Here is a 22,629-nt window from a genome sequence, read left to right on the forward strand (position 1 = left end):
TCATACTGTGTACTGTGATTTGCTCTGCTTGTGGCAGATAATTTCTGGTGCTTTCATTGCACAAACCCTGAATTCCTGCAATCAGAACTGGCAAGCACTGAGCATAAATGTCATGATAATACAAATGGTGCACAGTTAATTGAGATCATGTTGTAGACTGTGGCTCTGTTTGCACTGATGTTTTGACAAGTGAACCAGCAAAAGCACCGTGTTACGTGGTTCTAGATGGAGCAGAAAGATAGAAGGACAAGGATTTGATAACTCAGTAGGTTTTCATTCTGTTGTCTAGCTGACAAAAGCTGTATGTAAACTATATGAAAAGTGATTTGATGAATTACGGAGATTTTTGTTCTGATCAGTCTGTTTGTTGCAATTAATGCACCAGAGAAAACAAGAGGACATTTTGCAGTCAGTTTTACCTCAGAAGAATGGAGGCATCTATCTGCAGATGCAGCCCATTTTATGTTAGTATTTCCTCTAGGAAAGTACTGTAGGTAGAGGAAGGAATAGTAATAAATGAAAATAATGGCATAACTACAGTGTATGTATGGAAGACACTTACTAGGTTAATATGCAATCATGCTGTGATACATTGTCATTGTGTTGTAGTCAGACTTTTTTCTAACTGGTCTTTAAATCATATTAGAGCTTTCTCTTCTAGGATGAATTTTTTTTTTAGATTTTGTTTTCCTTATAAAATTCAAGATTGAGCTTTTTTTTTTCCCAGATAATAAGCAGTAAGAGCTGTAAGATTTAAAAAAAAAAACAAAAACAAAAAAACAAAAAAAAACACTATTAGGATTACTGGTTTGCATTTTTTCTCATCTGCCTTCTTGCTTGAAATTGACTAACAGAATATTCGAAAAGCACATCCTGTGACAACATTCCTGACAATTGTAGACACCGGTTTTTGTTTTCTTCTTTGACAGCTTGTCCCTACTAGGTGTGATTCTGATAGCCTTCCAGCAAGCTCAGTATATTTTAACAGAGTTCATGAAATCAAGACAGAGACCAAATCCTAGTTCTTCATTGCAGCAGAACGACAACTCTGTTGATGTCATCAGCTCTGATTCTTACAAGTAAAAATAATTTTTCTTCGTTCTTTTTAATGTGAAGTAGTGCTTTGCCTGCTAGTACTTTGATATTGCCGTGGGCTTCTTTAGATGAGATCCTGTTCAAGGTGACCTCTTTCAGAGTGTTATCAGTATCGCGGCATATGTTTATCTTCACAAAAGAGAGATGTAAGAACTCGAGTTTGTTCACCTTGTATATTGTTGGTAGTTCATAGGGCAAAAATAGTGTGATGGAATTAATGGAAACACCATGTACAGCAGCCATGGAAAGCTAAGAGTGGAAGCTAAAGTGAATGGTCCTCAAATCTGATCTCCCAGGTCTCTGAGCTTGGGCGTTTGTTCAAGCACGTGAGTGTGTGTTTGAAGCACATACTTAGTCTTTCTCAACTCCCACTGAAATCAGAATGTGCTTGGCCGATGGGATGTATTTTCCAACTAACACATTTTTATGGCTTGTGAATATGCCCCCTTTTATTACAAGAGTATACTATTAACAATTCATGATCTCTTCATAAATTTAAAAAGCAACCAAAAAAAACCCAAACCAAGTCTGAATTAGTTTTTGTTTTCTGCAGGGGCAGCTGTAAGACATTCATGGATTCCTATAGTTCCTCAGATAAAGGTAAAGGGAAGGGCTTCCTGTCTGTAGGCACTACTTCTAGCAGAAGTCAAAATGCTGCAAAGAGAAGTCCTGCGACCTACAGCCACTCTCAGAAGAAACACAAATGTTCAGTTTACTACAGTAAGCAAAAACCAAATGCAGCAGCTGGCAGTGCCATTGCAACTACTGATGAGAAACAAAATCAGATTGTGGAGAACCAAATCTCAGCACCAAAAGAGGACATTTGCGCTGATGTTGTCAGTGAGAACTGGGTAACTCTAAAATATGCAAATGGCATAAATGTTAACAAGAATTTAACTCTTCCAGAAAACTTTCTGGGCAAAGAAGAAAGTGCACTGAACAATACAGTTCTCATTAAAAGTAGCTCTTCAGAGTGCAATCTGAAGGAAGATCTTCAAACATTTATGTTTCCTAAGGAAACTAACCTTAAAGCTTCTGAAAATCTAGCTGAGCTCAAGGAACAGGAGTTCTGTCCTGTGAAGATGTCTAAGAAGCTACCTGAAAGTCACTTGTCAAGAAGTTCACCTCAGCAACAGCCAGAACTCCAAGAAATTTCTAGGAAGAATAGCGGTAATTAAAACAAAATTATCAGTTACTGAATTAAGTTATTAAGCCAAGTGTAAAGTTCACTGCGGTCAGGATTTCTTTCGTTTCAAGTCAAGGTGTGACATTATTTATGTGAGCAGTATGGTATTTTTGCTTACATTCTTGAGGAAATGGCTTGCTTTAAAAGTTGTTGCTTCATGAGTCATTAGTTGTACTTGGTTTACAGATTCAAGCCTGTGCTGAGGTATTTTAATGGTTAAAATCATTGTTGTTATCGATCTACTTTTGAGACGCAAATTGCTCTTATCGAATAGGGCTTCAGCAAAATGGTTGCGTGCTAAAGACTGCCATTTGCTGGAACTGTGGTGGTTCTGGTATGTGGCAGTTTACTTAGGGAGTGAGCCATAGTGGAGGGGTTCCAGGCACTGCTACAGTGTGTTGTTGCTACCCTGGACTGGTCTCTTACCCTTTGTGTCCTTAATTGTTAGATATGGCAGGCACAAGTTTGCTGTCTAAGACATAAGGTACTTGCATGTCTATATGGAAGTGAAGCATTTTTAGAGCTCTAGCAGCCTTCCTTGCCTACTCAAGCAAGACAGGAGAGGGTGGATGAGATGCTGTAGTTGGTTGGTAGGTAGGAAAACGTGAAAATGCTTGGGTGTGCCTTTCCCATTTGAGAAAACCAGTTCAATGTGATAAGCAATTGCATTCCTTGTGCACTTTTCATGGCTGGTGTAGTCAGAGCTCAAGTTAGTTCTGTCCCGTGCAGTGTTTCCAAGGTTCAGGCAGAGGACTGTGGTTTGTCTGGGCAGCTCAGCCAGCTGTTGAGAATTGCTTCCTCTTTCATCTCTTTGCTTTTGTTCACAGACTACACAAGAGTAATTTGTCTTTCTCACAAGACTCTCAATAAACTTCTAATGCTGCATCCATCCTAAAGAAAGGATGAATTGCCTTTATCTTTCCAGTGGACCCAGAGGACACATTAGAGACTTAAAGATAAAACTTAAATATATTAAACTACCCTCTTTTGAAAAGTCTTTTCTCTGAGCTTGTAGGGTGTTTTTTTATTAAGACCAATATTCTCTGGCTTCCAGTTCTACCTTCTAGACCCCATGGCTGGGACCCAAACCATTCAAATTCAAATGAGTAGAAACTGAGATTTACGTAGTCCCACTAGTATGCATTGATACAGAACTACTTGCTGCAATTGCTGTCAATGTTGCACAAATATTAGCTTTGAATATTGAAGTTTTCAGCATCAGAAGCTTAAATATTCTGGAAAGCTCATGGTTTGGGAGCTTTCTTTGTTTGTTTGTTTTTTAAGATGTAGGCCAAAGTGAAGGTAGAAAGCAGTGTGGATGCAGTTAGGAGCTCCTTCTCTTCTAAGGCAAACTTGTATTACTTTTTAATTGTAGGGAATAACCAGCAAGTGCTTCTCAGGAATGAAACAGAAAACTGTGAGACCTTAAAAAAGCAGATCAACATAAAGCCTTCCACTGAGAAAAAGATATTAAAAGGGCGTAAAGAAGAGGAGATTGCTTCTTTTGAGGTTTGTATTTCTGCTTTTTAGATTTAAGGTGATCTTGTTATTTATTTTTGTGTATGTGTATAGGTATGTTTGTATGCATATGTAAAGACTATTACAGCCAGAGCCATAGTTTGAAACATAAATCAGATGAATGTGGAAGAATGCAGATGTACTGTCTCACATGCCTTGCATACTAATGCTAAGTTACAGAAAAATTTTGGGTAAAAATTAAAGCAGCCCTCGTGATGTTGGCTGCATCACAGGCAGACGTTTTCTCCTGTGTCATGAGAGCAAGCAGAGAAAGTCTGGAGTCTGATGGCAGATGTCAGCCACAGCAATGATGTGGGAGCATATCCTGGAGGTGCGGGGATGGTCTGGAGGGGCACATCTCCATTTGTCAACCTGATCTCCAAATCTAGGGCTTTGTGTCAGAGATTTGCTAATGAGAATAAAGCAAGCAGAAGACCCTTAGGTACTGAAGCTGCTGAGAAGAATCGTTCTTTATCCCTAGTTTCTGAGCACAGGATAAACACAATGTATTGTACATGTGTTGTAGATAGTGTAAAGAATAAGGTAGACATGAAAAAAGTGTCACCTGGCAATTAAGAATTAATAACTAACATGTAAGAACTTGGTTTACTTGTGTTATAGTTGCATGGCAGTAAGGTGTAATGAGGATTTGCTTACCATGTTTGTTTAGACGTCTAGTCTTGTTTTGGGAATTGTTGTTACAAACTCCTTTTCATGTGCAGCTGATAGTGCTTGTTTGTTTTTCCTTGTGTTTCTTCAAGTCACTGTTATTTGTTGGTTAAGTTAGCCCATAATTTCCACAGTTTGATTCAAATGAATGCCTACCCTTCTCACCCCCCCCAGTCGCTGAGGAAAGGGAGGATTTATTGCTGCTGAACTTGCACACAGACTGCTCATAAATCTGGCAGATGTTTTTTTCTTTTTCTTTTTCTTTTTCTTTTTTTTCTTTTTTTTTTTTTTTTTTTTTTTTTTTAAGCACATGGTGTATTTTATTGACTGCCTTCCTTTTTCTCCCTGTATTTTTAATTTCCATGCACGTCAGGGCTAGATGCTGTGAGGGTGAAACGTTAACTCTAGGAATTCAGAAACCTTTCTCTCATCATCTGTTGAAGGACAGGTTCTTGGAAAGACTGATCAAGCTGATGGTGTAGGAAAGAGAAAGTGCTGTGGAAAGGCACTGAATCATACAGTAACTATGCAGTTAGGTTGGGCTGTTTTGTCCAGAAAAAAACTGTCTTGAAAATCTAATGGAGTTCATTTTATTGAGGTAACTTCATTTCATAATGCATGTATTCTCTTAGCTCATTGCTTGTTTTTTTTTTTGTTTTTTTTTTTTTTTTTTTTTTTAAATCTTCAGCAAGAAGATGCATTTAGGAAGAAGAAACCTCAAGAGAAAAAGGAAGGAAATGTACCAAATACAAATTGGAATAGAAACAGAACATCTCGGAAAAATAAGAAAAAGAATGTTAACATACATACAAGGTATGTGTTGCCTCACCGAGTCATGGAAAAAATCCAGAGTTGCAGTAATGTTTCCTCAGTTTTGCTGAGTTTTGCATAGTACGTTAGGCAGATTGCTTTCTCTTCAAACAAATACTCAGCAGTCCTGGCCTGGGGCTTCGTTGCTAAGAATACACAGTGTGAAATATCACCAGCAAAATAAATATTTATCCATTTGTAAGCCTGCGTGTGAGGAGACTCAGTGCACTGCATAGCAGTGCTTGCTCTCTGCTATGGCATGACATTTGCTGCCTCTAGATTTGGATGGCTAATGTTCTGTTACTGTATTGTGTGGGTAAGATCTAGACATATTTTTTTCTGTGAAAAAGGAAGACAAAGTTGTTCAAATTATTCCACTATCAGGAGAATCATCTACTACATAATGTAACATAGGGAATGTTGTCTTCTGATAGTTTTGAGGGAGGAAGAAAAGAGACAAATAATTGTATTTTTGCCATAACGATTGAAAAGTTATCTATCTCAGAGGAGCTGATAAGTAACATCAGTGAAGCTTCAGCAGCAAGTGTTGACAGTGGGTTAAAGGGGCTCTAGGTTCAAGTAGATAGTGTGGTTACCTTGGGAAGTTACTTGTTTTGTCCCGAGGTTCATTTAAATACATTTCTGAGATCAACTCAGAATCAGTAAATAATTCCAATAAATATTTTTTTCATATTTTAGTATTTATGCTACATTGCTAGTTATTAAAAACAAAATACAAATTTTAAATGGCTGCTAAAAACTTACTACGATAAAATCTTCGTTCTTTCTCAGTCCTTTGAATTAAGGTCACAATTGTACAGAGCCTTCCTGAGCTTTTTAATGTGAGTGGTCCTGTTGAGGTCAGCGGGCTTAAGGAAATTGTTAATTTGAAGGAGTTGTAATAAGTTACAACTTACTATGAACAAACTAATATCATAGTGGGAAGTCAGCATATATAAAAGGCTTTGCAGGTAGGAAGGAGAAACAATAGAAATACTGAAATTTGATGTCTGTTCCTCAAACTGATTCACAGTTTTCTCATTTCTATGGCAAGGATGTAGCTGTAACGTTCTTGTAGAAACTTGACAGCTGAGTTTTATTCCTTTTGCCTTAGTATTCTGATTACTATATTGGCTCCAGATATTTCAGTTTGACTAGGGAAACCTTGAAATTACTTCAGATTTCATAACCAGATTATTCTAGTTGTAACTGTGTCAGGGCACGTTTTCCAGTCAACCTAGATCTCCGTACAGTGCTAGATTGTGCTTATTGTTATAACTTACAAATGCCCTCTTCATTAGAGAGTAGAATTAAACTTGCATGCATTGTCTTGCTCTCCTTGAGAAGTAGGAGTCTGTGTGATGGAATATTGTGTTTTGGGGAAGCCTTAACAGAGAGTTTTAAGGTAAAACTGAGGAAGAAGACTCGTCAACCTATTCCTCATCCCACATTCTGCCTTGGCAGCCTTTTGAGTTGGGGTGTTTGAGTTGGGTGTTCCTTAAAAGGAAAAAATAATGATGTATGTATTTCTTTGGGTGTGGTTGTATTAGGGTCCCCGAGCAGAGTGAGTTGAAGCATCTGTGCAGTGAATATGAAAGACTGGACCTGAGAGCGAATATTGGAATAAGAGCTTGGTGTCCTCAGGGTGACGGGGAAAATTGTAAAGCAGACCAAAAACCTGGGAGCTTGTCCGTACAGGGAGAAACAGGTATGCAGTCTGAATTGTCTTAAACTGGGGAAGAAGCATAAAATGTTTTCCTGGGAATAGAACCGTGCTTATTTCCTGAGACCTCCTTGTCCCTCTTGTCTTCAAACCCTGTCATGCAGATGACAGGGCTGGCAAGAGGAGCAGGCACTGCTTCCTTCCCAGAGCTGGCAGTGCCAGGGCCATCATTCCTGCTCGTTTGGCAAGGGCTGCGTGTGCCTCTAACTGTGCTGTGTTCTCACTTGTCCTCGTTGCACTGGAGCTGTCTTTTAGGCTATAAGCTTCTCATAGTAGGGGCTGGCATGTTCATCTCGATGAGAATTTCAGTAGATACTACTTTTTCCTATCAGGAAATATAGGCAATTACTATAAATACATATTTCAGGTAACTTTTATTTTATTTATTTTTATTATTTCTTTAGAAAGGTTTTATCAGCGGTCCAAAAAGAAGTGTTTGGAGAAGTTTTGTTCTGATTCAAGCTCAGACTGTGGAAGTTCGTCAGGAAGTGTTCGTGCCAGTCGTGGGAGCTGGGGTAGCTGGAGCAGTACCAGCAGTTCTGATGGAGATAAAAAGCCCATGATTACTGCCAGGCATTTTCTTCCATCCCGTAAGTTCTGTCAACATCATATACATCTGCAAATAGTGGGAGAGTTTCAGCCTTCCTGCTGAATGTAGAGCTGCCATGGTGTGGAGTGTAACTTGCCTTTTTGTAAGGGGGGGCACCTCTTGGAGGCAGCAGGGCAGATTTAAATAACTTGGTATCACAGTTCTGTAGATAGAGACAGTGCCAGAAGGCTACAAAGGAAGTGTCAGGCTCTGTGCTAAGGAGCTGCACATCTTGTTTTCACAGAAAGATGGAAGAACTGAGTGTCTAGTCAAAAGAGTTTTTGTCTTTTGAATGTTATGTCACGTTAATTAAAAAAAAAAAATAAAAGTAGTATCTTGTTTGAGTTAAGAAATGAAACAAATGAAAACTGTGTGCAAGCAGTTCAGAACGGATCTTGGGGTGCTGGAATTGGGTAACTGTATTTGAAGTAGAAGGAGCCAGGAGGCCTGATACACTTGAGAGTGTGAGAAGTGGCAAACGTAGTTAATTACTGCATCTTTCTGAATGCCTGAATACCATTAAAATAGTTGAAAGCCCAAGACTCAGTTACTACCATTGCTGGCCAAATTGATGTAGTGATAGAAGTAAATGTTTTAAAAGTGCTGAAGTGGCACAAGTACAAACAGCCTTCAGTACCTGAAAGGAACCCATTTTGGAGAATGAAAAAATGTGCCTGCGTTTGTATGTACATTTGTGTGTGCATGAAGTGTCACAGTCTTATGTTAGCAAGGACGCTGTGTGATGAGTCTGAACCTGTGATATGATGGATAATGATTTGTGGGCACGTTACTTTATTGTCAGATTTTACTACTTCTTTAGAAGTCATATCAAATTAAGAATAAATTTGATAGTAACAAGGATTCTCTTAACATTTAGAGTGTTGGTAATCACTGAAGTAAAAATACATTTAAGACCAATTGAAAAATAAATCAAACACTTTGTGTATTAATGCAGTTAGTGATACTCCAGTCTGAGATGAAACTTTGTTAACACCATTGATGAGTCTATCTGTGTGTATAAATATTCTGTGCATACTTCTTTTTTTAGGATCTCTGATTTTCACAGTCATTCTTTTCTTTAGGGGAGAATATTTCACAAAACGATTTTCCATCTGAAACTCCTATCACTTTAAATCTGTCTCATAACATCTGCAATACCAGGTAAAAAATTTGAATCTGCGCCTGTAAGACATGAAAGAAACTCCACCAACTTGAAACCTTGTCTCATTTTGGTGAATTGTACCTCTTGTCTTAATTTATTTGGTTTACTATATTTTTATCATCTAATTGCGCTTCCTACTTAGAAGAAGAATCTTTCTCAGTACGTGGAAAGATCTGTGCAGTTGAGACAGAAAGAGGATTGTGCTGGGGAAATGTAAAACAAAATTCGAGAATGAAGGAAATTATTTTTCCTCACTGATTTCTTCCAGATCTTAGCAACTTGCTACATTTCCATTGGCCCTTAGTTATATTAAAGTAATAATTGATTTAAAAAAAAAAAGTGGAAGTGAGACTTTCAAGTTGATGTTATTCTTTTAATGAGAATAATGCTCTCCTAGGAAATTGATTTCCCCCTCCACTTCTTTCCTTTCTACTTCACTATAGTAGAAATAGCATCTACAGTTCTTATCACTGTGAATTCTCATTTCACTTCTCATTCATGACTGTCTTTTTTCACTAGCAAAAATAATTTAATCCTTTTCCTCTGGGTTTCTGGTGCTTAAAAACGCTCCCTTTCCACTCACAAGTTGTTTCTTTGATGGCATTCGATAAACACAAAATTGATGTTTCATGTGTGCCTATTGTGTCTTCATACACATAGAAGTCAACTTGTCTGAAAGTTGTTGGGAGCACCGAAATATCATTGGAGCTCTTATTCATCTTAATGGAAGAATGTTAAATTAATTTGCAAGAGTTTGATGCTTGGATAATATAAGTGAGATTATTAAGATGTCTTTGTTTTGTGTGCGTAATTAGTAGCTGATGCAGTGGAAATTCAAAGTAATGAGAAAACCAGGGAAAACCTGGGAAAGCAATAGCAAGAGTTGTATTCCCTAGAATATTTTTTTCATCTGTATATCTTTCTTTTGAAATACTTTGGAAATACGTAACATAAGAGTGCCTTGATTTAAGAAATTCCATTTTCTTTTCATTTAGCAGAGACTTGAATAGCATTCCTCAGTATCCTGATACCTTGTGTCCCAATTTCACTGATATAGCTGCAGATCCTGAAAAGAATAAAGGTCAGTTACTGAATTAACAACTTGAGCTTTGCAGTATGTGCCAAGCAGTGTCAGTGATGTCACTGATGTTCTCTGTATATGCAGAGATCATACACACATTGTTAGATCTTGACTTCTAGGCAAGTTAAGATTAAAGTTAGCAAACAAAATCTTACAGCTTTGATATTCTTCTGTATCTTCTCCATGTGAATTTGCATTTTGCTTTCAGCTCTCATTTTTAGATATTTTTCTTCTCCAGCTTTGCATAGGTTTAAGTCTGAAAATAATGCGGCTGGGATGTGATAACACTGGTTCCTTATGTTAGAATGAAGCTCAGCATGAGATGTGACCAGTTTTTCCTCTCCAATCTCCAGTCAGGACTTGCTCTTTTTGAAAGTAGTGAATGAGTTAGGGTCGGAGTTTTGAAATGCTGAGTTCTCATCCTTTGTATCTCGGGAGGGAAAGAATATTAACTAATTATTAACTAGTAATACTAACTTGTTTAGTGGGATTCTTGGCAGCCAAAGGTTCAGAGCGGTCAGGTGGAGTTTGAAAACGAGTTAAAATACATAGCTCTTTGAGTAGTGTGCTCCTGTGCCTTTTGTTGTAGGATGAATGTCTGGCAAGGTACAAACAAGAAAATGGTAACAAAGTGTTGTTGAGCAGTTAGATTAGAATGATAATTAATGGTGATAAGACCGGGGGGAATGGTTTTAAGCTTAAGGAGGGAAGTTTTAGATTAGATGTCGGGGAAGTTCTTCACAGAGAGAGTGGTGAGGTGCTGGAACAGGTTGCCCAAGGAATTTGTGGATGCCCCGTCCCTGGAGGTGTTCAAGACCAGGATGGATGGGGCCTTAGGCTACCTGACTTAGTACCAGATCTGGAGGCTGATGGCCTTGTTTGTGGCAGGGTGGTTGGAACTGAGTGATCTTTTCAGGGGGAAGAGGGAAGGGCCTTTCCAACCCAAGCCGTTCTGTGATTCTATGATAGGTGACTTGAGAACTCTTGCTTTGTTTTGTGGAATTACAAATTCTTCATTCAAGTCTCTTCCTACATATATATATTTTTAAGGAATAGAAATTTTGAGATTTGTTTGAAGATTGATGTTTAAGTAGGTTGGTTGATATCTCCAGATTTTTCATCTGCCATTTAGTCTTTGTTGTGGAGAATCAAACATTGCGATGATATCCACAAGTGGTGAAAGCCTCTGTCCTGTTCTGCATGTTGTTCCCTTTCCCCTGTTTAGGTCTTTATCCAGGAGGAGACTTGTGGCCTCCCCAGCCCATCTGCCTGACAAACTACAATCTTGAGAATAATCTGCCATGCATGATCCAGGAAACACCCTCAATCCACAACAGGCAAGTTACGTTTCATGCAAACAGCATGGATTATGTTTTGCTAAGGTTTTCTCTGGTGCAGAGGACTTGCACTTGAGCTCATCTTTAACTATCATCTGCCTTGCAGATATTACAATTCATGCTGTTGCTTCAATCCCCTAGTCTTTCATGGTTTTTTCATTAGTACGTCATAACTTCGCTCATACGAACTCACTGGTGTTCCTACTCATATACAGGTATATGCCTTCAGTTCAAGTCATATTCTGTCATCCAAAGTGAAAGAGTGGGTAACACAAATCCCCAAATGATGATGATGTGATCACAACTGGGCTACTAAACTCAACTGTCTACAGACTGCAGCCCTGATGACTTGAGTAATGGCTGGCAGTCTGCTCTCTAAGTCAAATGTTTAAGAATTACTCTTGAAAGTCTTCTTGAAATACTTGAACTATTTGAATGAAAACAAGTATGATCCCTACACTAAGCATGCACAGTTTAGGAAATCTGTGGTGAGTGAAGTACAAATCCCCTTATAGAGTGCTCTGCACAGAAATGCTAAATAATGCATTGCATCCTTTATTTTTTCCCCATCAAATCATGGTATTTTACTTTCTATCTACCACTTCTGTGCCAGTGGGCAAGTAATCTAATTATCTTCTTTTTCTGGAGGAAGAAGTTGAACCCCACAAGGTGTTGCAGAACTCTGGTAGCTGTCACTCCAAATTGTTCATCCTCTCAGGGGCAATAAAGAGTTCAGTGAGAGGATTGCCATGATTATGTGCTGGCAGAGTGGATGCTGGCAGAATTTGTATGGCAAGCAGAATGTGAAGAGCCTCATCATCAGTTACAGGCATTTTACACCCGATAGCTTTATGGTGAATAAGTATGTTTAAATAATTTTCAGAAGTTCTGCAAATTGTTTCTGACAGCACACTTTTCTTTTTTTTTGGGACAGCTTCATTGACTGGAATGCAACTTGTGACAGCCAGTTTTCCAACATGTATTGTCCATTAGAGATGAATGAATATGGTGCTATTCCAGAAGGTAAGATGAATTTTAAAAGTTATCACTGAGCATGTTATTTCTCTAACCTAACTTTTAAAACAAAAGGCTGAGCTTGTCTATGAGCATCTGGGTGTTTGAACTTTATACTTTCCAGCTGAGTACTCCATAGGAAAAAAGCACTGTCTGCATGTGGTAGATGGGAAAGCTGGCCTTTGTATAGAATCATTAAGCCTGAAAATCCAGTGTAAAGGACTTGGTCTGAGAGGGAATAGAGAAAAATGCTTGTGATCACAGTATTACACAATTCTTTTTTGCACAGTTTTGTTTGTTTCTCCTCTGGCTTGCTTTCCAGTGTGTGAAACAGAAAGCCTCTTGTGACCAGTTACCTTTGCAGGCTAGAGTTTCTTGGCTTGGGACACACTCTGGCAAGAACCTAAAATTCTTTAGCATTACCTAAGCAGTAATTGAAGATCAAGCTACGGTATCACAGGCAGCAGGGTAATCTCTTGGGTGCTTAGAGCTGAGGCATGTTGGCAGTGAAGCCAGGGTAGACTCTGCCATGCACTTTCTGCAGCTAATAAAGACTGCTTTCTCCAGAAAGGAGATTGCCTACTCTTTATCCCATTCTCCTGACAGCAGTTTGTTACTGGGGCCTGGAACAAAATGGCAGTCTTGTTAAAGACTGCTACGCTTTGCTGCTGCATTGCCTGGAAGCTGCCTAAAGTCACCAAAAGCTTAGCTTGGTTCCAGCATGTCTCACTCCTAGAAGGTTCAACATTGAATAAGGCAAAAGCCTTATTTTCTCTTCCCTGTTTTATAAACCGCAGAAAATATGAACTACTCCAGCGGCTTCCCGGGCACAGCTGCGATGCAGAACACAGCCTTCATTGACCAGAGCTGCCCCTCCACCTGGAATGCACCGCAGAACATGCCGCCTACCTGGGAGCCCGCCAGTTATGTCAGCTCCACAGTGAGTATTGCCGCTGCCAGGCACTGCCTTCTCATGCCACTTGAAAAGCCTTCCCAGTGTGTACCTGCCTTGCCCTTACCTACTGCTTGCATGTTGCTCACGTTTCCTTTAAGTAGTGTGTGTTTGATGCTGGTGTTGGTAGCATGGATTTCTCCCAATTGTTGGTCAAGGTTGTTACTGGGCTTTGTCTATAAAACTCTCAAGATGGATCATTTTTGCCTGCAAATTGATTAAAATCATCTTACATATGGAAAAATATTTTGGACTTGCGTAGTCTACTGAGACTTTTTCCTATCAAGATCAACCTTTCCAGATGAGGGTAAAATACAGAGAGTGCTGACAGCAAAACCCAGAGAGATTTAGAAATGGTTGGCCTCAATGGACAGCTGCTCTCAGTGACTTTGACATTTTTTTGGATTTTTTTTTTTTTTTTTTTTTTTTTTTTGCTGGGAAATCAAAGTGAGTTAAGCTGGATTTGTGTAGATTTCTGAATGCTGTCTTTGACCTCTTTCTGTATGGAATAGCCATGTCTGTGTCATCCCACAGTGCAATGTGTGGCTGACCTCATTTCCAGGCAGTCTTTACTTACAATTGCATTCTCTTCAGCTCAGATGTCAAAATCTTATATTTTACTTTTTTTTTTTTTACTACATTTGTAATACATTTGTTTTGAAATTAAAATATTCAGATAAAGCAATAAATATTTCGACCTGCAGAACTGAAAATTCTACTCAATTTAAAAAGTAGCAAAAGTGGTAGAAGACTGTTTCCTAAAACAGATGGAGCTTTATTTCATATTCTATTCAAGAATGCCAGGAAACACAGAAGGTAGAGATTGGAAAATACATTGGATAATTCAGTTCATTTCCCTGGCAAACTTTTCACTACAGTACATTTCAGTGTTTCATTCAATTTTAAAAGTCCCAAGACTTCCATGACCTTTCTGAGAGGTTTCCTTGCAGACTAATACATCTTGCTCTCCAGGAGTTCTTCATAAGCTTTCGAAATTTTTCTGCCTAAACTCTCTAGCTCCCAATTGGATTCTCTTTTCCATACTGAATATCCCTCTTTGCTTCTGGTGTGCATGATCTTTCATTAATGACACATACATCAACCTTTTCCTCAGGCATCCTTCTGTTTTAGTTTTAATTCTCCAAATCACGTGTGATGTTCTTTGTCGTCTGTTTATCCCTCGTATTTCTTAATAACCCAACCAGAACTAAATACTGTATTCTTGTTACAGTGATATTGGTGCCATGCAGAGAGCATGCTAATGCGGCTGTAATCTTTTGGGCAACTATATTGCCTTGTCACCTTGTTTGATTTTCAACTTGCGAGTTTCCAAAGTTCTTTGCATAAACATTGCTTTCTCCCATTTAGTACACTTCCATGCTTTCTGTGGTGAGTGGGCTGTTTTGCAGCTCCCCATGATGCTCTTATCTTGTTCTGCAGCCTTACCTCTCGAGCACCCGAAGCTTGTCTCCAATGTCTGGACTTTTTGGTTCCATCTGGGCACCGCAGAGTGATGCCTATGAAAGCTGCTGCCCTGTCAGTGCCACGACCCAACACTCAACCCATGTTGAGAACCAAGCTGTTATGTGTAAGCAGGAATACTATCCGAGGTTTAACCCATTCCGTGCCTACATGAACTTGGACATATGGACTACAGCAGCAGCCAACCGAAATCCAAATTTCCCACTTTCGAGAGACTCGGGTTACTGTGGAAATGTGTGAAAGGAATTTGATTTAAAAATGTGAATAAAGATGCTTGCAATTTTGATTACTAGAGTAAGCTGGTTGTTGAATAGATTACAATGTTGGTGGATATTTTGGCACTTTTATATTGAAAATAAATTTTTTTTTACTGAAGTATAAGCATTCAGTGCATTTTGAAAAGCAAAACATTCAGGATGCTGCTATTGTCAAGTGAAGGCTATAAATTTAAATCTCAAAACTTTTCAAGAATAGATGTTAGTTTCTTAGAAGCATCCATGAACCCATACTGCGCATTTCTTCTGAGGTTTCCATTCTGCAGTATAAGCTAGATGTCTTGTGGCATTTGTAGGAACAAAATCATAAAGCAAATAATTGCACTGTGCTGAACAGCAGTGCTGAGAGCTGCTTGCTGATGAGGTCAGACGTGTTCCAAGTGGTGCCTCTCTTGCTGCTGACAGTTGTCAGTATAAACTTCTGGAAACAGACGAATGGCCGAATTGTGGCTTGCTTCAAACTGCAAGCCATCAGTTGGATGACATGATGCTTATGCATTGTGGGTGAATGGGCATTTCCTGCAGGAGCTTCCCTTGCCAGTGGCTCCTGATACCTTGTGTTTAGATTTTTAGCCTTTTTGTTGCAGTATCGTGCTTTCAGTGTGCTTCACTTGCCCTTGTCTAAGAGGCAGCACTTGAATTGAGCAAATACTGCTTTGAGTGCAGAGTTCACAACACTCTCCAAATCGGAACGGCGCTGTTTGTTCATATTTTGGGGCTGAACCTTTGTAGTGGGAAGAGCAACCAAGGAAGGAGTGTGACTGTCACAGTACAGCCTTTTCTTCTGGCATTACAGCGTGTGTTTGGGAGTCTTCACTCTTCAGGTGAAGATGGCAAGGAGATTGTGACATGTCCTCTGCAAGCAGGCTTGTTAAATCTGAGCAAAGGGCAGGGTCCAAGAGCAGCCCCTAGCACCTGCTTGGAGGAGGATTATGAAGCAAAGTCTCTGTGGTGGCTGCAGGTAATGGCAGCAGCTGCAGGTTGCAGCTGAGGAAGCTCAGGAGGAGCAGCTTCCTGCTGCACAAACAGAAAGAAGATGAGAATTCTGTTTGACAACAACAAACTGAATTTCTCACATTTCTTCTTATGTGAAGGCAGAGCAGCTGATGAGCCCTTGTGCAAGGCTACTTGGCAAACTAGGAGCCCAGACATGAATTCCAACTCTGGAAGTCATGTCACGTTGCTGAGCTATCAGACCACATCTTCTGACCTGCTGGTTTTAGTTGGAAATGCCATCTCAGTTCTTGAAATGTTACCTCAGAAACAGCACATTTCCATAAGTAGTTTTTTTCAATGCACTGTTACTATCAAACAGGTTTTGTTGAAAGATCCCTTCAGTGCTGTGCTTTAATGCGTGTTCAAATTAGCTCAGTAAGAAAAGGATGATTGGAAAGCTGCTGCATTTAACTGCTTTGGCTGCTCAGGTGGAGAGTGCTTCTAAGCCATCCTTGGAATTTACAGTCAGAAAAATCAGATCATCCCTGGGTGCTTTTCAGAACCAAGAGTCTTTGGCTGCTACTCATGATGCGTCTTGCTGGAATGAACTCTCTGACCAGAGTAGCTGCTGCAAAGTTCCCATATTAATATGAATTTTGCTTCCTGAATTCAGTCTTAAGCTACAGGAAGTAGTCTTAGCCACTGACATGCTTTCAGTGCACCTGTTGCCTGTGGCAGGGGGCTGCAGAAGGAATAGAAAAGGAATGTATACACAAGAAACATGAAAAGAGCAATCATTTAGTTTGAAATGCAATTCCCCCGGGAGCTGGGTAGTATTAAGCAAAATCTTTCATGTAACTTTTTGTAACAATTACAGAGAATTGTAACAAGCTCATTAAGGTTATCAGGGATAATTGCTGCCATCAGGAGACATCCCTTTCTTAATGAGCAGTCCACTGAATACAGGTAGAGATTAGGGCTCAATTCCTCCTCTAGTAAAGGGGAAGATAAAATAAATAATTCCACTACAGATTTCTTTGCACCCAAATAACTAATTCTGCTAATTCTGGTCCAGAAGAGGTTGCTTAAATGAGTAGCTATAAAGGCATGTAATAGTTTTGAGCAATATAATTTCGTATTTCTTGCCTCATGCCAGGAATTTCTATTAGCAGGTTCAGGAGCTTTGTCAAGCTCTCTGAAACTTATGTTTTTTTTCTGAGAATCTTCAAAAACTGTAGAAATAGTTAAGATTGCCAAGGGAAAAAATGAAAGTAGTGGTGTAAAAGAGGAGATGTTTGCACGGTTCACTACTAGGGCTGGTTATGGAGAGAGGGATGAAATCATAGGCAGGGCAAAGCTTTCAGCATGAATTTCTATCCTAGTGTGAATGCTATGTAAACTTAGGATGTTCAGCATTTTCCCAAGGATAGACTTGTCCTCTGCTGCTCCTTTCTAAGCAGCCTGGTGTATCTTGGGCATGCACTGGGAACTGGAGGGACTGAGTATGAAGCTGTGCCATCCCCTATTTGTACAGGACACCTTAACCAAGTCTGCCTTGTTTGTCCCCAGTTTCCATCCTGGAGCCAAGGTGCATTTTGTGAAAGTTCATAGGTACTATGCAAGAAAGCATCTATTGCAGGGAGCATTGAAGTGCCACAGCCTAGCAGGGCTGCAGCGAGTCCCTCCTGTGGCTGAGATCTCTGTGACTTGCACAGTGGTGGCACGGAACGCAGTGGAGCAGCTCCCTGGGACCCAGGTAAGTGAGGCTGGTCCATGTGGTGCTCCCCTCCAGCAGGAAGGGATTTGAACTGGACAGACTGGTTTTGGTGGTGGTGGGTGGGGCCTTGTTTTCTAGTATTTGCTCTTATCCTTTCCAGCCCTGGGCAATGCCTGCTGCTTGTTTTTCCTAGTTGTTGAATCACCCCCATTGTTTGTACTCTCTGCATGCTTGCTGTGAGCTGTGGGTGGGACAGATGCAGGTCTGTGTCACTGTGGCCATGTTCTGATTGCAGCTCTGCTTCCCTGCCCTATCCCGCTGTTGGGTCCTCATGCTCCTCACCGCTATGCTGAAGCTCATCACTGGTGCAGGGATGCAGGTGCACCCCAGTGCTGACAGCCTAGCATTGCTGTTCCCGTTATCTATGTGCTGGTGATCCTACAGAAGTGCCACTCTGTGCTTGCCTGATAAAAAGCCTGCCTTGTTGCTGTGGGTTGTATGCTGAGCGCCTCACTTTTTCCACAGTGTCTGTTTGCTTAAATCCCCTCAAATGCTCTTGAATTTGAGCTGGTACCTGGGAGAGGCAGGGTGCTCAGGGTCACAGCTGTCTCAAAGCTAGACCTATAGCTTGCAGCTTAAGCAGTCATAGGGTGGGTGCTGCAGTGAGACATCGGCACCCTGCAAGGAGCTGCTGGGGTTCCTGGCTCTGACTTGTGGTTTTTGCTCAGCACAGCTTCGTGGTTTCATTAGTGTGAAGGTGTTACACCATGCTGTGTATGAAATGGCAGAGCACGTGAGCCGGATGTCAACAGTGAGAACGGAACTTTGCAGAAGAATAAAAAGAAAAAAAAGCACTATAACCCTTCCGCTACTCTTCTCAGATGGTGACAGGGCTGTGGGAACATGTTGATTGCTGCTAGGTTCTCACAGGAACAAAGCAGGGTGATGGCAGTGCTGGTGAGCAAATGGAAAACAATCTCACTGCTGCCCTGTGTCTCCAGCATTGTGGAAATCCATAGGATCTTGAAGGTTGGAAAGTCCACTAAGATCATCTTATCCAACCATCAACCAATCCCCATTAACCATGTCCAACAGTGCCATGTCCTCCACATTTCTTGAACGCCTCCAGGGATGGTGACTCCACCACCTCCCTGGGCAGCCTGTTTCAAAGCACTGCCATCCTTATACAGAAGAAGTGTTTCCTAATATCCAACCTGAACCTCCCCCAGGACAACTTGAGGCCTGTTCCCTCTGTTCTATTACTATTACCTTGGAGAAGAGGCCAACCCCCACCTCTCCACTGCCTCCCTTCAGGCAATTGTAGAGAGCAGTAAATCTCTCCTGAGCCTCCTCTGCCTCAGAGGACAGAGTATTCTATAAATAAAAACAGGAAACAGGTTCAAAAGTTCAGTGGTTTTTAACTAGTTCAGTAACTAATTCTCTTGTATACCTACAAAAATATTAGTTTTATCTTTATGTAAATCAAAGGAACAACTTTGAAGCACTTACCAGGCACATGCAGTTGTGCATTTTAATAAGTGTCAAACCAGATATATCTGTGCAGTAATGGTGACTGACTTGCTGATTTCAAATTCCTGCACTTATTCTTGCAGTGCGTAAAGCCTAATGACTGCTCTGTTGTTTTGTTTTGTTTTTTTAATTACTACTGCTGTGGACACAAGGTTGCCCCAAGCACACTGCAGATATTAAGAGAAGAGGTGAAACGTCTGAAAGCCAGAGGTCTGAGAGAGAGCCTGATGAGGATACATTTCATGGTGGGGAGAGAGGTTGAAGAGCTGTGTGTGTCTCTTACCTAAGCTAATTGCATCAGCACCTCCCCCCATGTGTTTGGGTCAACACACATAATCGTGGATATCTGTTTTACCTTCCTGACGGGAGATGAGAAGGAAGGCCATAGCATGCCTGGCTTAAGTTGGTACAAGTTGGCTCTGAGCTCCAGCGGGCATCTTGTACAGGTTGTGTTGATTGTCATGTTGCTGTGATGGAAACCATAGTGCTGCACTAGAGCTGTTTTTCCAAAGCATTCTGGGATGCAGGTATTTTAGGGTTATGGTTGAGCTAAAGCTTGCTCTTAGAGAAGATGCCAACTTTTATCTGCTTGTCTGCAAAACAGCTGCTTCTGCTATCCTCAGATGTAATGTTAGTTTAATGTCTTGCTACCATGTCCTACTGCTCTGCTGCTCAAGGCAAACCTCATAATATCTCAGGGGAATGCCATGGTGTGCATGATAGCTCTTCATCTATCTCACTGAGATATGGCTTTCCAAGACATGGGCTTCTACTTTTTTTGCCTGATCTTTATGCTGCATGCATGTTTGTTTGTTTGCAAGGAATCTCACCTTGTAGTTGCCTTGATTGAAAAGCACTACTTTGTCAGTGGGAGCAGAAATAAAAGGTATAGTTGGGAAACCCTTGGGCCTGGGACAGGTGGCACCCTTCCTCTGCATTCCCCATTTTTCTTTGCAAGTAGATCATCAATAAGTCACACTTAGTAACACTTGCAGTGTGATTTAGTAATCAGACAACGCAGTCACTTCAATGACGATTGAGGGGGAATGAAGCAACTTCACTTCCTGGCTTGCTCTTCAAAATGCAGTAGGGGCCTGGGTAAGGCTGGTTCTTGGAAAAACAAAGGAAGATCCGTTAGTAATCTCCATTCCTTTCATTTTTTTGTTTCCTTGTTTTGGTGTTCTACGATGTTTACTGAGGACATAGAGCCAAAGCATACCACCCGAGTGAAAAATGGCAAATGGAGGAGGGAGCCGCCCAGCAAGGCTGGCACCTTGCCCTCGAGTGCTTTAGTGCTGTTAGCCAGAGTGCCTGCCTCCTTCCTGCAGATAGGTGCTGACACAAACCTTCTTCTGTGTGGCCACAGGAGAAAGCTTGGCAGGCCTGGAATGGCTCTCTGGCAAAGGGAGGGAAGATTGGGCCTGCTTGTTAGCTTTGGTAGCACTTATGCTTGGCCTTGTGCCACCGCCATCATAGAAAGCAAATGGAGAGGGATTGTTTTGTGACCAGGTCCCTTTCTGGGGGATGTGGGCTTCTCTGGGGACTTCTATGGGGTGCAAATGGCAGAGCAGTTCACTGGCAGGCTGTTCTGCAGAAGCTGTGCGGAGCCAAAACAGGTGGGAGCGAGGACACCGACAGTGGTGTCAGTGCCATCCTGGTATGCAGCAAGACATAGGGCTCATAGCTTTCTGCCTAGCAAGCCACTTTGCTAGCTCCTTGCATGGCTCCCATGCAGAAGCAGGGCCACTCAGCGTGTGCTTCACAGGGGGGAGTGTAAGGAATATTTATTTTATGAGGAAATTTAAACGTTACACAAATTACAGAAGAGTTCAGCACCCTGATCTAGCTGTAGGTGTCCCTATGTATTGCAGGGGGATTGGACTAGATGGCCTTTAGAAGTCCCTTCCAACTGAAATGATTCTATGATGATTCTAGGACATCTGAACAGCAGGGGAGAGGAGTGCAGCCAGCCTTTGCCCTTTCTGTCCCATCTACCACTTTTTTTTTTTTTTTGCATATTTGTTAGTGACTTGAACAGTATCTGTTAAAAGTGGAAGGCTGCACAGACACCACTGTTGCATATGAAGGCATATGTGCAGTGGAGTGAATGTCAGAAGGGAAATCCTCCCAACACAGCGTCATGCATCTCAGTGCTGTGCATGGATTGTGGCTCCCAGAGATGAGCTAGAACAAAGAGCACAAGGAACCAACCTAGGGAAATAAAGTACTCTGAGGGGCTGATTTTAAAGTACATTTGCTGAGACTGTTAATCATGGAACACACAGGAAATCAATTTAAAATGATGTCATAATAATAGCACATGAAAGGAACACAAACATTGCATAACTTGTATAAACAGAAAGGGATCTGTGTGCTGACACTTGTGTAAGTGCAAAGCTGAAAGGCAGGCAGGTGTGCAGCCTGTGGGCCAGAGGGTGTGGAGAGCTTTTCCAGGAACAGAGCTCTGCTTGTGCCTCCCTGTGCAGCCATTCCAGCACCTGACCACTCTTTGAGAGAAATAGTTCTTCCTCACGTCTAATCTAAGTCTCCTCTGACACAGCTTGTGCCTGTTTCCTTTGATCCTGTTTGTTGTCTGGAAGAAGAGGCCAAACCTCTCCTCACCACAACCTCCCTGCAGGAAGCTGTAGAGTGCAGTGAGGTCTCCGCTGAGCCTTCTCTTCTCCGCACTGAACAATCCCAGCTCCCTCAGCCGCTCCTCATAAGACTTGTGCTCCAGACCCCTCACCCACCAGCTTTGTTGGTGATGAGCCCAAAACTGAGCACAGCACTGGAGGTGCGGCCTCACCAGTGCTGAGTACAGGGGATGCTCACCTCCCTGCCCCTGCTGGCCACACCATTCCTAATGCAGCCCAGGATGCCGCTGGCCCTCTTGGCCACCTGGGCACACTGTCGGCTCCTGTTCAGCCGAGCACCAACACCCCCAGGTCCCTTTCCTCTTCACCGTCATCCAGCCACTCATCCCCAAGCCTGTAGCGCTGCATGGGGCTGTTGTGCAGCACCCTGCACTTGGCCTTGTTGAACATCATCCCATTCACCTCAGCCCAGCGATCCAGCTTATCCAGATCCCTCTGAAGGGCCTCCCTGCCCTCAGGCAGATCCACAACGCCTCCCAGCTTGGTATCATCTGCAAACTTACTGAGGGTGCACTCAATGCCCTCATCTAGATCATCAATAAAGATGGGCCCCAGTACCGAGCCCTGGGGGATACCACTTGAAACGGATCGCCAGCTGGACTTAGCTCCATTAACCACTACCTGCTGGTCATGGCCCTCTAGCCAGTTCCTTACCCAAAGAAGGGTAGACCTGTCCAGGCCACAGACAGCCAGTTTCCCCAGGAGAATGCTGGACTTGTCACATGGACCTGTGACAGTCCAGATGGAGGGGGAGCTCTCTAACTGTCTCCACCTGAATCACCAGGGGCGTATTCTGCACAGCCAGATCAGGGCGTAAATTGCCCAGAGGATAACCAATCTGCCTATTAAAGGCAGATGAAAAGAAGGCATGGAGGACCTCAGCCTTCTCCTTATCCTCA

The 22,629-nt window shown here is 41.6% G+C and overlaps 1 protein-coding gene across 1 annotated transcript in view; it reads left to right on the forward strand.

Moving 5' to 3' along the window:
- The window catches only part of TMEM131L (transmembrane 131 like), a gene marked incomplete at its 5' end in the record, with an annotated part of 67,816 nt that extends 52,925 nt beyond the window's left edge, over positions 1-14,891 (forward strand). Inside the window, 12 exons of the mRNA XM_079534204.1 lie at positions 930-1,079; positions 1,649-2,265; positions 3,657-3,790; positions 5,157-5,281; positions 6,829-6,986; positions 7,406-7,591; positions 8,673-8,751; positions 9,748-9,833; positions 11,059-11,170; positions 12,105-12,193; positions 12,982-13,124; positions 14,577-14,891. Of these exons, the coding sequence (XP_079390330.1) occupies positions 930-1,079; positions 1,649-2,265; positions 3,657-3,790; positions 5,157-5,281; positions 6,829-6,986; positions 7,406-7,591; positions 8,673-8,751; positions 9,748-9,833; positions 11,059-11,170; positions 12,105-12,193; positions 12,982-13,124; positions 14,577-14,858 (2,161 nt within the window). The 3' untranslated portion in view covers positions 14,859-14,891. The remainder of the gene's footprint in view (positions 1-929; positions 1,080-1,648; positions 2,266-3,656; positions 3,791-5,156; positions 5,282-6,828; positions 6,987-7,405; positions 7,592-8,672; positions 8,752-9,747; positions 9,834-11,058; positions 11,171-12,104; positions 12,194-12,981; positions 13,125-14,576) is intronic.
- Between the last annotated feature and the right edge of the window lie 7,738 nt (positions 14,892-22,629).

Source organism: Tetrao urogallus (genome assembly GCF_951394365.1).
Source record: "Tetrao urogallus genome assembly, chromosome: 4".
In the NCBI taxonomy this organism is placed as follows: domain Eukaryota; kingdom Metazoa; phylum Chordata; class Aves; order Galliformes; family Phasianidae; genus Tetrao; species Tetrao urogallus.